This window comes from Hyperoodon ampullatus (genome assembly GCF_949752795.1).
Source record: "Hyperoodon ampullatus genome assembly, chromosome: 20".
Classification (NCBI taxonomy): domain Eukaryota; kingdom Metazoa; phylum Chordata; class Mammalia; order Artiodactyla; family Ziphiidae; genus Hyperoodon; species Hyperoodon ampullatus.
The window spans coordinates 18,006,233-18,022,937 of record NC_136933.1 but is presented as its reverse complement, the minus strand read 5'-3'; the positions used below and the strand labels follow the sequence as shown (position 1 = coordinate 18,022,937).

Here is a 16,705-nt window from a genome sequence, read left to right as displayed (position 1 = left end):
TCATCAGAGCTCATGGCAGGATGATCATACTGTTGCTTTTCCCAACAGTATTCACAAAAAAATAACAATGCCATATACAAAAAAAGAACAAAGAAAGTAAAAGAGCAAGCACTTGTAAATAGAAAATATGATTTCTCAAATTAAACACCAATATTAGTAGATAGAGTTAAATAAAATTCAAAGAAAAGGACACAGGTGGACAATATCGGTGGGAGGAAGGAGAAAGGTACCTAGGCATATAGTCCAATAAGCCCAACCTTCAAATAGGAGCCCCAGAAAGAGAAGAGACTAAGGAAATTTTCTGGAAACATAATACAATTAAAGGAGACTAGGCATTCAAATTAAAATTACTTCCCAGGTTCTGAATAAGAGGAATAAGAAAAGACCAACATATTATGATATTTTAAAACACTATGGATAAAAAGAAGATCCTAAAAACTTTCAGAAAAAAAAAAAGTACTTAACAAAGGCAAACAATGAGATGGGGATTGGACTGGCTATTTGCAGCAGTAGACGCTGGCAGATAACAGAATAACGCCTTCAGAGTTTTGAGGGCATATTATTTTCAATCTAAAATTGTATATCAAGCCAAACAATTGACTAAGTTTGAAATAAACATGTGTGAAGAAATGTAAGTCATATGAAATTACCTTAGGCTATAATTGATAGAAATGGTAAAAATGAGAGTGTGATAGAAGAACTGTAAGGAAGGTAAAGGGGCAACTAGAAATATGATGCAGTAGGAAAGGTGGAAGATGTGTAAGAAAGCTGTGATCCAACTACTACAAATCAGGACAGGAATTTACTTGGACTTCAAGATGAAGAGAACCAATTCTAAGCAACCATTACAATTAGAAAGAGTGGCACGATGTCCAGACTATTGTTAAGGCACATGTGGTCCTGCGACAGGAAAAACAACAACAAAATGAATCTAAAAGGCAAGGTCCAAAGAAGAAGAAAATTAAAATGTATCATAATCTTGATTGCTAGGTGATGGGAAAAGGTAGTCATTTTGAACATTTTCTTTTGCGTCAGGGAGGGGGTCATAAACAACAGCACTGTGGAAAAGGAACCATAATAAAAACCTACTACTTTGCAATTGATGCTATTTCTGTGGAAACAATAAGTTGACCTACAGACAGAGCACAGATGTAATGATGGTTACAGTACAGAATGTAAGAGCTATCAACTATGACAATACAGAAGTACAGGGAACAGGATTTGGTAGGTAAAAGGGAGGAAGAAGGTGTACTTGCTAATCTTCGACTTAGGGAATCAAGAGATATCACTTACACTTATGAACAAGAAATAGAAGAACGCTATTTACTGTTTACAATAATAAAAGAAAACTATAAAAATGATAAGGGGTGAGATGAGTTAAATCCTCACCTATTAGAGCCAGAAATGTAAAGATCAGGTCTACTGCATGAAATATATAAGACTAACATTGAGAGGTATGAAAAAAACACCAGAAGAAAACAACACAAAGGAATAACAGTGATTGCCTGTGGCTAAGTCTGCAAATAAGTGAGTGCAAGGGCTAGGGACATTCTAGGCCCTTTTTTATTAACAAGGAGCACCTAACAGTGCTATGATTAAAATATATTTAAGTGGGCTAAATATGAACAAGGCTATAATCTGAGGTCACTTAGCATAAAGACCTTAAGGGCACATTTTAAGAGAGCACAGTACAAAAACCGACACTGTACAGATCAGCCTGAGACTGCACTGTGCTCACCAGGCAGAAAACTCTATTGTATACATTCTGAATCTGTTCAATGAAATAATTACAAACTTTTAAACCTTTGGTGGTTAAATTAGATTTAACCTGAGCACCTAACAGAAGTGAGCTAATCTCCAAGGTCTCTGCTTTCATGGAGTTGATGTTTTAGTGAGGAGACATATAATAAACAACCAAATAAACAAATCAAAATCATTAAAAGGTAAGATATACACTGAGAAAAAAAATTACATGGAATTGTATTACAGAAAACAATGGAGGATCTACTCAGATGACACGGTCATAAAAGGCTTCTCAGATGAAGGGACACTAATGCCCAAATCTCAAGGATGAGAGAAAGCCATCGCTGAAAAGAGCTAGAGAATAGACATTTCGGGGAGCAGGAACAGCAAGCACGAGGGCTGGGAAGGGAAAGACTTCAAGGTGCTGGAGAAATGAAGCTGTGATATAAATGGGAACATGCTCTCTGTCTCCTGGAGGGATACACGCGGATTACATAGCTCACACCCTCCCTCATCTATTTAAAACAGTGCCTCATGGCTCCTCTTCCAACCCTAAATAAAAGCAGAGTTAGGACCAATATGAGCCCTAAAATCTGATTTGATTTTTGTCTTATGGAATATAATATTACAGGTAGTTATTCATCATTAATTTTCAAAGAAAAAATGTATAGTAATGTCACACCATGAATTGGCACTGACGATTAAGTAGATCTGAACATCTCTGTACTAATGAACCTTAAGGGACCAGTGCGTCCTTAAAAAAATCGTTAAAACGATAGCATAACAATTAAGAAAGCAGTTTATTTTTACATAAAAGAACATCTTACACAAAAGCACATTTTAACTTTTAAAATGAAACTGAGGGAAATGGCACATCTGCAAAAACTGGCATTCTTATGATAATGATGCTCTGAGAAATGAAAATGCTTCATTTTGAAAAATACACAGGAAAAATACTATCAAATTTTAGTATTCAACATCTGTGTATAGTATCTTATGGAATGACATAAGACTGGGATAATCTTGAACTTTTTTCCCTTATAATGTTATAACCTACCCCAGACCTATTAGAATCTACTAAGTATACATTCATTCACTCATTAATTCACTCCACAAATATATATTAGTGCCAACAATGTGTCAGGTAATGAAGGACTGAATAATAAGTTCAAGGGCCCTGACTTCAAGGAGAATACACTCTAGTGAGAAAAAGATGCCTCACACAAGTATACACAAAATGTCAGATAGTTGGAAATACTCTGAAGAAAATAAAACAAGAAAATGTGGTAAGTGGTATTGAGGGGTCAAAGAGGATGAATTCATTTTGCCTTCAAACTCTGTTTTCTACACCATCCACTTCCTCAGTTTAATTTCCTAATAAATAATCAACTGTGGGTTCTCTCCTCTGTTCCAAAGTCCTAAAGAGTTCCCCACTGCCTATATAACGAAGACCATGGGCAGAAGAGAAGAGCCCCTATCCCCTGGCCACAATTTACATCTACAGTCTGTACCCATAGGAACATACCACATGCTCAAAGGGTCTCTCCGTTTTGTGACACCCTGTGTTCATTCTTTAAGCTTTAAATCATTAAATCCTCTGCTTAAAATGTCCTCCCTTCTTTCAAAAGCTTGCTCAAAAATGCCCCTCCTACAGAAGCCACTTCAATTCTCTGTAATACTTCGGGCAACTGTCAGAAGTGGAAATTCTCAGCTGCTGTGCATTGCTGTTTATTTTATGCATATACTGTTCTGCTTATGCATACTATGTTTATGCAGTAATTGTTCGTTGGCTAGGCCTTAGTCCAGAATAGGCATTTAATAAAGGTTTGATGATGAATAATATACTTTCCTAAAGAGTCAATATATTACATATACCCTAAAACTAAATAATACTAAATTAAGAGATTTTGAATTCTGGACAGTCTGAGTAAAAGCCCACTTAGTCAGATTTATGTCACAGGTTAATGTCTCTTTTAAGGCCAATTTGCTTCACGGTATTGGTGGTCTTAGGAAGAAAAAAAGAAACACCTTAAATCTTTGTACCATCACAAATATATGCTATTTTTCAAAGGAATAGTGGTCTTGATTTGAATAATGACTAAATCATCTCCTAACGTCATGTTCCTAAATTAATTTCATATGAAATATAAAATCTAGATCTTAATCATCAGTGATGTTTATTCAACGTTTTAATATATGCTACAATAATAAAAAAGTGTACCTCACAGTCTCCGCCTTTAAGAAGCTTGTCAGAGAACAGAATAGACACACACTAACACACAAGTAAGATACATACATTGAAAAAAGAATGCAGATTGTAGATGCTATACAGCATATAGAAGAGAATGGGATCACAGTGGATTGGAGCAGCTGGACAAAGTGTGAATGGGAAAATATTCAGAAAAGACTGGGAGGACTAAAATTATAATAATCAAGGAAGGACCGGAAGAGAATATGAAGGCAACAGAAGCAGTATAAACAAAGATTACCCAGTCTGAAATGTATTTTATGTAGTCAAATAACAGAACTAAGTTTCATGTTAGAAAATAAGGAAAGAATAGACTGGACGCTCTCTTCCAGGAGAAAGATAAATAAGATCTTGACTTTATTCTGTAAAAAGTGAACAACTACTACAAGTGTTTTGGAAGAAGTAGATTATGCAAAATACTAATTAAGAAAGCTGTATCTGGCAACAGTGTGCATAATGTATTAGAGGAGGAGAAAATAAATGTTCGTAAACCACTCAGAATGTTACTATACTGGTCTAGTTGGGAAAATATATGCCGCTATTAAAATACTATATAAATGAAGATATGACCTATTTCTTACATCTTCTCCTTTAGAATCTAGAGCACCAAAGCAATGAGCAAAATTTTCTACACATCGTGCTTCTAGTTAGGAATCTATCTGTTGGCGTAAAGAATTCCAGGGGAGCTAAGCAAATTACACTTTTTCAACACAAATACAATACTCAGAGAAAATTTACTACTGACAAGGTAAATGGGGGCTTTCTTCTGTTGAAGGTAATTTAGTAGCAATAGGACTAGAGACCAGATCTGTTTGTCACTAGAAATAATTCAATAAGCCTGAGAAAAACATAGTTCAATGTTGATGATATCTATTTAGGGTAAAAAAGACTTGTTAGGAGGAATATGCCCCAATAACATAAACCCTGTCCTCTAAACTTAACTCCATTATCTCTTATCTCTCCATATTCCAACATCTTCATGCTTAACAGGGGATAGAAGAAGCCTAACTAATGACAAAGAAAGTGACTGGCTTCTTGCATATGTTTGTGTCAGCTTAGACTAATGAGCAAAGGTGTCACTAATGCTTACTAGAACCCTTCAAACTTCACTGCCATCTGAAATTGAAAGTTGAAAACCACAAATGCTCCTAGCACTTAAATAAGCACATTTCCAACACTGTTAGCTAAAAAAGTACTTTCTGTTTTAATAGTTCATAGGAACATTAGAGATGTAACTTTATGAATGGAAGGAACACTGTAAATTTTTCTAATCTATTAACATGCAGCCTGAAGAGGGCAGTCAAGTTGCAGCAAAGCATCCAGGAAGGCTTAAGCAGTAACTGCAGGGCACAGTTCTGGTAAAACTCTTCTATTAAATCTTCTCAATTTTTTATTATGGAAACAAGAAAAAAATCAATCCAAATGCTATAGCAGTTTATAATCCTTTATAAAGGGTTATGTAAAACTAAAAAAGATTATTAACTCATCCATAGTTGTATATATTTAATATAGCTCCCGTGATGAATGTAGCTTTTATCTTTTATGCCCTTGAAGGGCATAAAACTGTTTCTCTTTTTAATGTTAATCAAACTTCCTATAATATTCATATTAAAATCTCTATGTATGCCTTTTATTTATTTTTTATGATAAATTATATATAGATATAACTGTATATTGCATGGATATTCCAAAGTGTATCTTCATAAAACCTCAAATTATTCAATCTCTATAGATAGTGATATAGAGAGAGAGATCTGGTGTGAGTGGAACCATCCATTACTTACGGTTCTGATACCCTGAAGAGAAAAAAACTGGTAAGCAACACCCTGCAGAAGGATTTCAACAGTGATTTCTCTCTGGTTGTGCTATAAGTATTCAGGACCCTACTGAATATACTGAAATATATTACATAGACCCAATGTCTCTGAAGAGCTGAAGAATCCACAGTTAACTACCACTTTGTAACTGGCTCTGTATAATTCACTACTTGCCAGATATTGTGTCCATTACGCCTATGTTTTCTGAGCATCTATTTTTTTCTTTGGAAAACAATTCTAACGTGAACATGCGATTCCAACACATATATTACAGCAAAAATGTATATGAACGTAAGAGATATTAAACTGTATATAACATGCATAGTAGCAACTCAGTTTATGAGTCAGCAGAATTTTTGTTCTCTTAAGAAAAATGGTAATACTAACATACAAAAAAGCTTAACAGGTTGTATGCTAAGAAAACTGACACATAGCTAAAAGAAGAAAGGGACTGTGCAGAAATTAGGAAGTCTAGTTCATGATTTGTTTTCAGAGATCATACTGGTGTTGTAATTCTAAAACTATTTTATATGCACTGAAAGGGAGAGCAAATATACCAATACTGCTGGGATCCAGGTTTTCATTTTGGAGAAAGGAGATAAATTATGGAATAGGGAAAATAGAGGAAAAACCCTACAGTGTTAGCTTGGAATAGGAGATATCCAGTTAAAGTCATAATTTATATATGTATGTATGTATGTATGTATATGTGTGTAGGTATACACATACACACATCCTAGCTCTATCTACTAAAAAAGGCTGCAAGCAATGATACTATCCCAGCAGCAAACAGTATAACTTGCCCAGTTCTTGCTTTCTAAATATCATTTCCTACCAAAAAGATGAAGGACTCCTTGAAAGAGGGAAGAGATATGGGAACATATGTATATGTATAACTGATTCACTTTGTTATAAAGCAGAAACTAACACACCATTGTAAAGCAATTATACCCCAATAAAGATGTAAAAAAAAAAAAAAATGCTTCTTACACTTCCATGACAGGGAAAGTATATAAAGTAGGCTTAGAATATTTTGTTGAGCCAGAAAGCAAAGACTAACAGAGGCATGTGAATGACACAGGAGTTGGTTTCCACTGATCAAATTTAGGGCAACTTGAACACTGAAGAAGAATAATCACAGCAACAGATTAGTAAATTAAAAAAAGAATCTTTGCATTGAGATACTCAGAAGGGCAAATGGAGGAAAGAAAAGCTCTCATTTATAGAAGAATACCAACTAATTAATGTTAAAGCAATGACAGAATGTTTAAAAATCACCCCTTCACAACCATCAATGTAATATCAAATTCAGGCAGAGATGATCAATGGATGTTACAATCACTGGGTAAAAAAGTGCCAAGAAACAGGACAGTCGCATTATCTCAAAGTGTCCCCCCTCTTAACACATTCACCTTCCCCAAACACTTACTACAAGGGAAAGATATACTTGTACAACGGAAAGATGTGATGATCACTGCCTTGATCAAGTGATCGATCTCATCACTGGTATTTGAAAGAACTAACATTATGTGCCTCCTGATAGGATGCAATAAGAAGCACACAAATAATTGCTATAGTACTTTTTAAAAAAGCAGATTATGTCATTGAATTAATGCCATTTCACTTAAAAGTAATAATGGTATTCTGATTAGGTAAGGATGTCTTATTAAAATATGCAAACTGAAATATTTAGCAGTGATATTTCATGATGTCTACAAGTTAAAAGTACATTTGCTGGTATGTGACTCATTTTTTACTTATACTTAAAAGAATGTGAACAAAGAAGAACAAAGAGCATCTCTCATCACCCACTTCCACAGGGGTTAAGTCGCAACCATTGCGGTCGCCCACAGACAGTGTACCAAGAGGAGTTCAGGATGAAAAACAGGTGAGGCGCCCTGTGCTTTGGATAAACAGGCCCTTAGATAGTTAGACACATATCTCAGGAAGAATTTCAATGACCCGAGATTCTTGCATCTTCCCAGACATAGCAAAGCACTAAATCATTAACATACACCTGTTCTTTGGAATTATCAGTGATCTTTGACCAAGATGTGTGTCATTGCTTTTAACAAGACTGCATGTTATTTCCAAACCAAAAAAATTTATAAACTGGCCCCTCCCCTACCTCTTCAGAGCAGTTTCCTCAGGACTGAGTGGCTGTCTCCCAGGCTATATACGGTCCCCAGTAAGACCCTGAATAAAATGTAAACTCACAACTCTTATGTGTCTTTCTTTAAGGCAATGAGCAAAATCAAATGTGGCAACATGTTATAATTAGTGAAATCTTGGTAAAGTGTAGACTGGTGTCTTTGTACTACTGTTTCAATTTTCTGTAGGTTTGAAATTATAAGATGGGTGACTAAATCTGGACTTTATATACAAATACTATAGAAAATAGAGCTCAGAGAATGCTACAGTGTCACATAGATAATGAAAGTTCACTGAAAACATCCATTTATTCATTGTAAAAGAGTTGGGATTATCCAATCTGAGGAAGACACACCTAGGAGGAAATTTAATACAGTGAACTTAAATCACACCCCTTCGACCTAAAAAAATAATTAAACTAGACAGCGTTCAGCAATAACCCTAAAACATCATTTATATTAAACTGGTCATGGATTCAGTCAAGTCTGAAACAGTCCTCACGTATTAGCCAAGCCAGGCAAAGAATGCGGGAATGGCATGAGAGTTTGCCAGTCTTTGACAAAGAAGTGAAATACTTTGTCCAGGTAGCCAGACATATTAGAAAAACTTAAGAATTAAGGCCATAGAGAAATATTATCCAAGGACTAAAGGAAATGAGAAGGGTTGTAATCCCAAAACCATTTAGAAAGCACTTACCAGTGCATTAAGAGATGGACAGGGTAATTTTATCTATAAACGATTCTCACATTATGTGCTCACTTTAGAATTGAATCTCCTAAGAGATATGACTTCACTGTCATGAAACAAAAGGCTGATGAGCTCTTCCACATGGTCTTGGCCAGCTATCTCCAACTCAGCAGCCCTTGCTATGAAATACTAATCTGAATGAAAGCTTTTCATGATCTAATGAGTTTAAGGAATGCTGGCTGATGGATCCCTGCACTAAAAGATTAATAATCGTAGTTGGGAATGCAAAATGCAAATTACAGTTCACAGGGTAGAAGCAATAAGGAATATGTACACTTAAGGGAAAGCATTAAACTTACTAGCTCTGCAGTCACAAATCCCAACCCTGACAGGTATTAGCTCTGTGACTTTGGGTAAATTATATAACCTCTCAGCTTTGATGCTGTCATCTAAAACATGGATTTTTTTCAGCCCTACCTTTTAGTGTAGTGAGAATGACATGAGATATTATATATATAAATGACCTAACACAGGACTGCCCAAATAGTTTACACATAATAAACAATCATCTTATTTAGTTAGAGAAGAAAAGATGTTAGCCAGTTAATATCTAATATATCAATGTAATAATTTATTCTCCTTCCTCTTTAAAATACCTTTGTAATTACTAATCATTTTTTCATTTATTTGAAGTCCAACAATATATTAACTTCCAATACATTACCAACCTTTGATTGTATGTGCACCCTGCTTGATTCTACATGTACTTTTTGATTTTCCTTCATCTGGATGTTTTTTTCTTACATCTATTGAATGATAGTAATAACCTTAGAAGAGGTTATTTTGTTCTTAGAATTTTTAGCGAATTCTGGAAGAGATGAGTAAGTTTGTGGTAGAATACATCTAAAAGATTTAGCAATTATGGGGAATATTCCTTATAGTACAATTAGATAAAGGAAGTTTGGAGTTAACACTTACGGGAGGTGCAAACTGTATTGAGTAGTCTTAATTTAACAACTTTTTTTGGCCAAGGAGTTTGATGTGTGCACTGAGGAAGGTGAGAATTGAATTCTGAGATTTGTGAATAAACTGACTTTGTGAAAGAAGAGCAGAATGATTTGCTAAGAGGGCTTACAAGGAAGCCAATAGCTCATTCATCAGCCATTCAGCAAAGAAAAGCAACTGGAGAATCTTTAAGTGTGTCAGCTCTAGAAGAAAGTTTCACTTTTTCTTAAAGAAAAGAAAAAAGCAGAAAAAGTCTCACAAAGGAAAACACTAATCTTTTAAACTTATAGCTATGAATATTTCAGTGACTCTACAGAATTATAAAAAAATTATAGCAGTATTATAGAAATGGTCCCAAATTACACTGACACAGAAGGACCCAGGAGAATTCAAGTTCTTAAACAAAAATGACTGCTGATGATAGAGTGCCTTTCTCAATGAATCTACAGCTCCCTTTGAGGCACTTAATTTATAATACAGAATATAATTTGAATACTTTTTCTTGAAATTTTTTCTTGAAACTCCTCTTTACCTTTCCATCTTGGTTGTCCCCTTGAGATCTCTTTCATTCACTCTGCTCATAACGGTCACATTCAGTACTCTCCTTGGCTCAATGACAGTAGATCTCAGACCACTTTTTGGCCACAATTATTTAACAGATCCTCCTTTTAAATTTATATTACTCTATAATGTAAATCTATCAACCTCATGCAATAAACTCCAAGACATCCCTCTTTCAGCTCACTTAATATTATTCCTCTCCAGTTCCATTAAAATCCTGAGTTATTTCGACATACATGTTTATAATCTAGACGTGACCCCAGCCTTATCATTCCTAAAGCTTCTCTATTATATCCACAATCGTCTACATTATACTTCAGCAATTTACTCATTTATTTAATCAACCCTTTACAACTTCCTAATTTTCAACCCCGTCCTCCTTTCACACAAAACCTCTCCTTCACTCTTGTGAAAATCTAGCTTAATTGTATCACCCCTAGTTTATCAGCTGTCCCCTGGCTTCTTTGACCCCCTAACCAACTTTTAACCCACAGTTATATATTTCAGATATACTCTCGCTAGCATTCTCAGAATATGTGCCGATTAATCCACTTCGTAGAATAAAGCAAACAGGTTAATCCCTATGGAGGGTGTTCTTGCTCCTAAATTGCTGAGTATTGGGGAAGAAATCATTTCATTCTAGAGATTCTTCACTAAAAATCTGAGTATTCTAGTTTCATAAAGGATCCTTGTCAATGCTATATGGTCATCCATCCAATTAACTAATAAGGCTTCATCCATGCCCATTGTTCCTCAACGAAATTAAATTTTAAAAAGCTGTGAATCATGAACCTGCTTCTTAGCTTCCCTGTCTCTATACTGGCTGCACACTAGAATTACCTAGAGCATGTTTTTAAAAATGTCAATGTGTTGACCCCCCCAAAGAAAACCAATTAAACCAGAATGTCTAGGTACGGGAAGCACATATCTGCTCTACACTTTTTATTTGCCTCTAAACCTTCATGGGCCCTTCCCTTCTCCTCTAACAACTTCACCATCATCTTGATCCATGAATTAACTTTTTCTAATAACTTCAATCTTTTTCTCTTGTAAATCTAAAACTACTCTAAAATTTAAAAGTTTATTACAAAAGAGGCTGTAATAAACAAGTAAATAAAGGTTATTTTGAGCTAAGCATCATTAAAAAAATTGAGGGTCCATATTTAACCATTTAACAACATAATGCATTAAGTAAACTATTACTTAAAGGATATACCATTTAACAGTATGCTGTGGTTTATGTTATCAAAACATATACAATTATATGTAACTGTAAAATAAATACTTGGATAATAAAGTCTTTCTAGGTTACAGTTGCAAAAAATATAATAATCAATTAAATAGATTTCTTCATAACAGTGGTGAATACAGGAAATCAATATATTCAACTTTTAGAAGCAAAGAAATGATGTCCCTAAAAAATATAAGGTATTGTAGGATGCCAGAGGACAGTTTATATTTTTGTGGAATCTGAACTGTTACACCAAATGCCAACTAACATGGTATTTTTGCCTCAGGAGGGCTTTTCAGCACCCCTTAGATAAACACAAACATACCCTGTCCTTAATGCTAACCTAATTCAGACAAATGTTAATGTCCACTTAAGTACTGGTCCTCAAATTGATAGGAGGGGAACTCATAATCATCTGAAATGGTGTTTTTCAAAATATTTTGCTTTTTATCTTTTCTACCCACTTTGAGCTATGTCCCAACATATACTCATTATTAGATTGTGATAAAACCTTTCATGAAAATTTCAGAATACTGAAATTACGTTTCTGCAAGCTAGTCAGAGAGAAATTGGTTTATTTTTTTCATTGGCCCATGTTACTAATAATTTTGGTTTCCACTAAAGTTCAAAATGGTTTAGAAATCTAAACTCTACAGATGATTATACAATGTGAAGAGTCTGAATGTGGAGCTACAAGTGTTTGTTCTTGAAAAGAGAAAGTGTTCAGCCAAGAAGAAACAGAAAACCTGAATTGTCCTTAACAATTGAGGAAATGGAATATGTAATTTAAAATCTCCAGGTCAAGAAGATTTCACTGGAGAATTCTATCAAACATTTAAAGAAGAATTAACGTAATTTCTAAAACTGTGTAATTTCACAAATCACTTCCAGAAAATAAATAAGGAGGGAACATTTCCCAATACATTTTCTGAGGTATCAGCGTGATACCAAAATTGGACAAAAACAGTATGAATAATGAAAAATATAGATCAATATCTGATATGAACTTAGATATAAAATACTTCAACAAAATATTAGCAAGTAGAATTCAGCAATACATAAAAAGAATATAATACAATCAAGTGGGATTTATTCCAAAATGCAAAGCTGATTCAGTGACTGAAAATCCATCAATGTAATCTACCATATCAACAACATAAAGAAGAAAACGCCTATCAATTGACTCCCCAAAATCTGACAAAATCCAACACCCATTCATGACAAAAGCTCTCAGTAAACTAGTTCCTCAACCTGATAGAGAACATCTACAAAACTCTTACACCTAGTATCATACTTAGTGATGGAAGACTGAATCCTTTCTCCCAAAGATCAGATCAACAGTAAAACATAAAACTATAAAACTTTCAGAAAAACATAGAAGAGAAGGGCTTCCCTGGTGGCGCAGTGGTTGAGAGTCCGCCTGCCGGTGCAGGGGACACGGGTTCATGCCCCGGTCCGGGAAGATCCCACATGCTGCAGAGCGGCTGGGACCATGAGCCATGGCTGCTGAGCCTACGCGTCCGGAGCCTGTGCTCCCCAACGGGAGAGGCCACAGCAGTGAGAGGCCCACATACCGAAAAAAAAAAAAAAAAACACAGAAGAGAAAAAAATAGAACTTTGTGATCTAGGGCTAGGCAAAGAGTTCAATTTGACAACAAAAGTAAGATCTGTAAAAGGGGAAACTGATAAATTGGACTCACTAAATTAAAATCTGCAAAAGACCTTGTTATGAGAATAAAAACACAAACCATAGACTAGGAGAAAATATTTAAAAACCACATATCTGACAAAGGACTAGTATCTACAATATATAAAGAACTCTCAAAATTCAGTAAAAAGAAATTCAATTAGAAATAGGCAAAAGATATGAAAGATATTTCACTAAAGAGGTGAATGGTCACAGATGACCAAAAAGCAAACGAAAAGATGTTCAACACCATTACACTAGGGAAATGCAAAATAAAACCGCAATTAAAACTATATACCCATGGAATGGCTAAAATAAAACAATGACAACACTGATGCTGCTAAGGATATGGAAAAACTAGGTCCTTCACACACCACTGCTGGGACTGTAAAATGATACAGCCACTCTGGAAAACATTTTAGCAGTTTCTGATAAAGCTAAACATGCAACTACCATTGCAATTCAGCCATCAGACTCTCTGGCCATTTATCTCAGAGAAATGAAAACTTAAGTTCACACAAAGCCTGTACAAGAATGTTCATAACAGCTGTATTTGTAATAGCCAAAAACTGGAAACAATCCAGGTGTCTTTTAACAGATGGATGGTTAAACAAACTGCAGTACATCCATACCATAGGATATTACTCAGTAATAAAAAGAATGAAGTGCTGACAAATACAACAACTTGGATAGATTTTGAAGGAGTTATGATAAGTAAAAAAAGCCAAATCCAAAAGGTCATATACTATATGATTCCACTTACATAACAGTCTCTAAATGATGAAATTACAGAAATAGAGAATAAATTCAGGAGGTGGGGAGATGGGGTGGGCGTGGCTATAAAGGGCAACAGGAGGGATTCTTACTGTGATGGAAACTGTTCTGTATTAAAATACCAATATCCTGTTTGTGAAACTGTGCTACAGGTTTACAAGATGTTAGCATTGGGGGGTGTCACTGAGTAAAAGGTATATGGGATTTCTCTGTATTATTTCCTAGAATTGCATGTGAAACTACAATTATCTCAAACTTTAATCAGAGTATGTTTAAGGGGGCTACTTCATTGCCCCTAAGATATATGTAGGTGACCTACAAGGCAATATTTGAACCAAATTCTATAACATATGTACCTTTATACAGGACATAAAGATAAAAAAATCTGTTTTATGATTACATGTGGATTGGTTAAGTAAATATTTTATATAATATAAAAATATTAGCCTATCAAAGTCATTTCCTAGAAAACGACTTTGAGCTTACATTTAAATGCACTTATAGTTGACTACAATATTGAACAAATGTTTAATTCTATTATATACTTTTATCTTAACTCTAACAAACATATAATCATACAATAATAGTTTTTAATTTTTTAAATACATACATTACCTGCACACAGAACACTGCCGCTGAGGTTGAAGAGCAGTGAACATAACAATCATAGAATAGTTTCGAGGTGGTGTCTTTATAAATTTTCGGAATTTGTCACCATTCATTCGGAAGATTGAGCGCCTGGAGCTCCATTCCATCAGCTGTTCTACTTTCTCAGCTAAAAGATTCTGCAATAAACATAGGAATTTAAATTTACACAGGGTTAAAATTCTTCAGTGTGTACCTCAAGTAAAAAGAATTACATGGGATTATATTTTACCTAAAATTCATTTCTGCTAAAAGTTCTTGTTTTGGTGAACACAGTCATTGTTAACTGACCATATATGCATAAAACATTTCATCTATTTTTCCTAACAATTGTAAAAGTTGATAAAAATAGATATCAAAAGTAAAATAGACTTTCACTTCCAGAAAGATGGAATAGATATGCTTTTCCCTAATCCCCCACTAAATACAGCTAAAAACTCTGGTCATATGAAAGACAAGCATAAGAAGGCTCTGAGTGGGAAGGAGGAGGAAGGCTGGCTGGCGACCCCAAAATGCAGAGCGCCGTGGTGGTGAGTGCCCTGAGTTTTGTTTCAGCCTCACCCATCCCAGACTGGTGGCCAGAGACATTGGCAATCCAAGAACACCAATGGACACAAACAAAAAAAAAACCCCGGCCGGAGGAAGATGGCGGAAGAGTAAGACGCGGAGATCACCTTCCTCCCCACAGATACATCAGAAATTCATCTACACGTGGAACAACTCCAACAGAACACCTACTGAACGCTGACAGAAGACCTCAGACCCCCCAAAAGGCAAGAAACTCCCCACATACCTGGGTAGGTCAAAAGAAAAAAAGAATAAACAGAGACAATAGGATATGGACGGGACCTGCACCAGTGGGAGGGAGCCGTGAAGGAGGGAAGGTTTCTACACACTACAAGCCCCTTCGAGGGCGGAGACTGCAGGTGGCGGAGGGGGGAAGCTTCGGAGTAGCGGAGGAGAGCACAGCAACAGGGGTGTGGAGGGCAAAGCAGAGAGATTTTGGCACAGAGGATCGGTGCCCTCAGGCACACACCAGCCCGAGAGACTTTGCTCGGCCGCCAGGGCGGGCGGGGCTGGGAGCTGAGGCTCGGGTATCGGCTTTCAGTCGGAGCGCAGGGAGAGGTCTGGGGCTGGCGGCAGGAAGAGACCCTGAAGGGGTTAGTGCTAGCCCGGAGGGAGTCCGGGGAAAGGGTCTGGAGCTACCGGAGAGGCAAGAGACTTTTTTCCCTTTTGTTGCCTGGTGCGCGAGGAGAGGGCATTCCCCTCCCTCCCCTCTGCCTGAGTGAGCCAGAGCCCCCGAATCCCGGCTCCTTTAAACCCGTCCTGTCTGAGCGAAGAACGGACGCCCTCCGGCGACCTACGCGCAGAGGCGGGGCCAGGTCCAAGGCTGAGACCCGGGAGCTGTGAGAGCAGAGACAGGGAAATCTCTCTGTGCAGCCTCCGAGGCAGCGGATTAAAGCTCCATGGTCCATTTGATGTGCCCTGCGTCTGTGGAGTGCATGAATGGACAGCGAATCATCCCAAATTGAGGAAGTGGACTTTGAGGACAAGATTTAAGACTTTCCCCCCCTTTTTTTTTCCTCTTTTTACAACGAATTATCTCAAATTAAGGAGGTGGACTTAGCAAGATTTCAGACTTTTCGCCCTTTTCCTCTTTTTACAACGAATTATCCCAAATCGAGGAGGTGGACTTGGAGAGCAAGATTTTTGATTTTTCCCCCTGCTCTCTTTTTGTGAATGTGTATGTGTAATCTTCTGTGTAAGATTCTCTCTGTATAGCTTTGCTTCCACCATATGTCCCAGGGTTCTTTCGGTCCGTGTTTTTTTTCAATAATTACTTTTTAATTTTAATAACGCTACTATATTTCATACTTTATTCTATTTTACTTTACCTGCTCTTTCTTTTTTTCCTCCCTTCCCTTCCTCCCTCCCTCCCTCCGCTCCTCCTTTCCTTCTTTCTTTTTCTTTCCTCCATCCCTCCCTCCCTCCCACCCTTCTTCTTTCCACTTTCTTTTTCTTTCCTTCCTCCCTCCCTCCCTCCTTTCTTTCTTTCTTTCCTTCCTCCCTCCCTCCCTCTCTTCTTCCATTCACTCTTCCTTTTGCTTTCATTCCTCCCTCCCTCCCTCCTTTCTTTCCTTTCTCTCCATCCTTCC

General features: G+C 36.4%; 1 protein-coding gene across 1 annotated transcript in view; it reads right to left on the bottom strand.

Annotated features, from left to right (window-relative positions):
• The window catches only part of TUSC3 (tumor suppressor candidate 3), a 197,540-nt gene that overhangs the window by 105,175 nt on the left and 75,660 nt on the right, over window positions 1–16,705 (bottom strand). Inside the window, exon 2 of the mRNA XM_079726857.1 lies at window positions 14,520–14,689. Coding sequence (XP_079582983.1) covers window positions 14,520–14,689 — 170 coding nt within the window. The remainder of the gene's footprint in view (window positions 1–14,519; window positions 14,690–16,705) is intronic.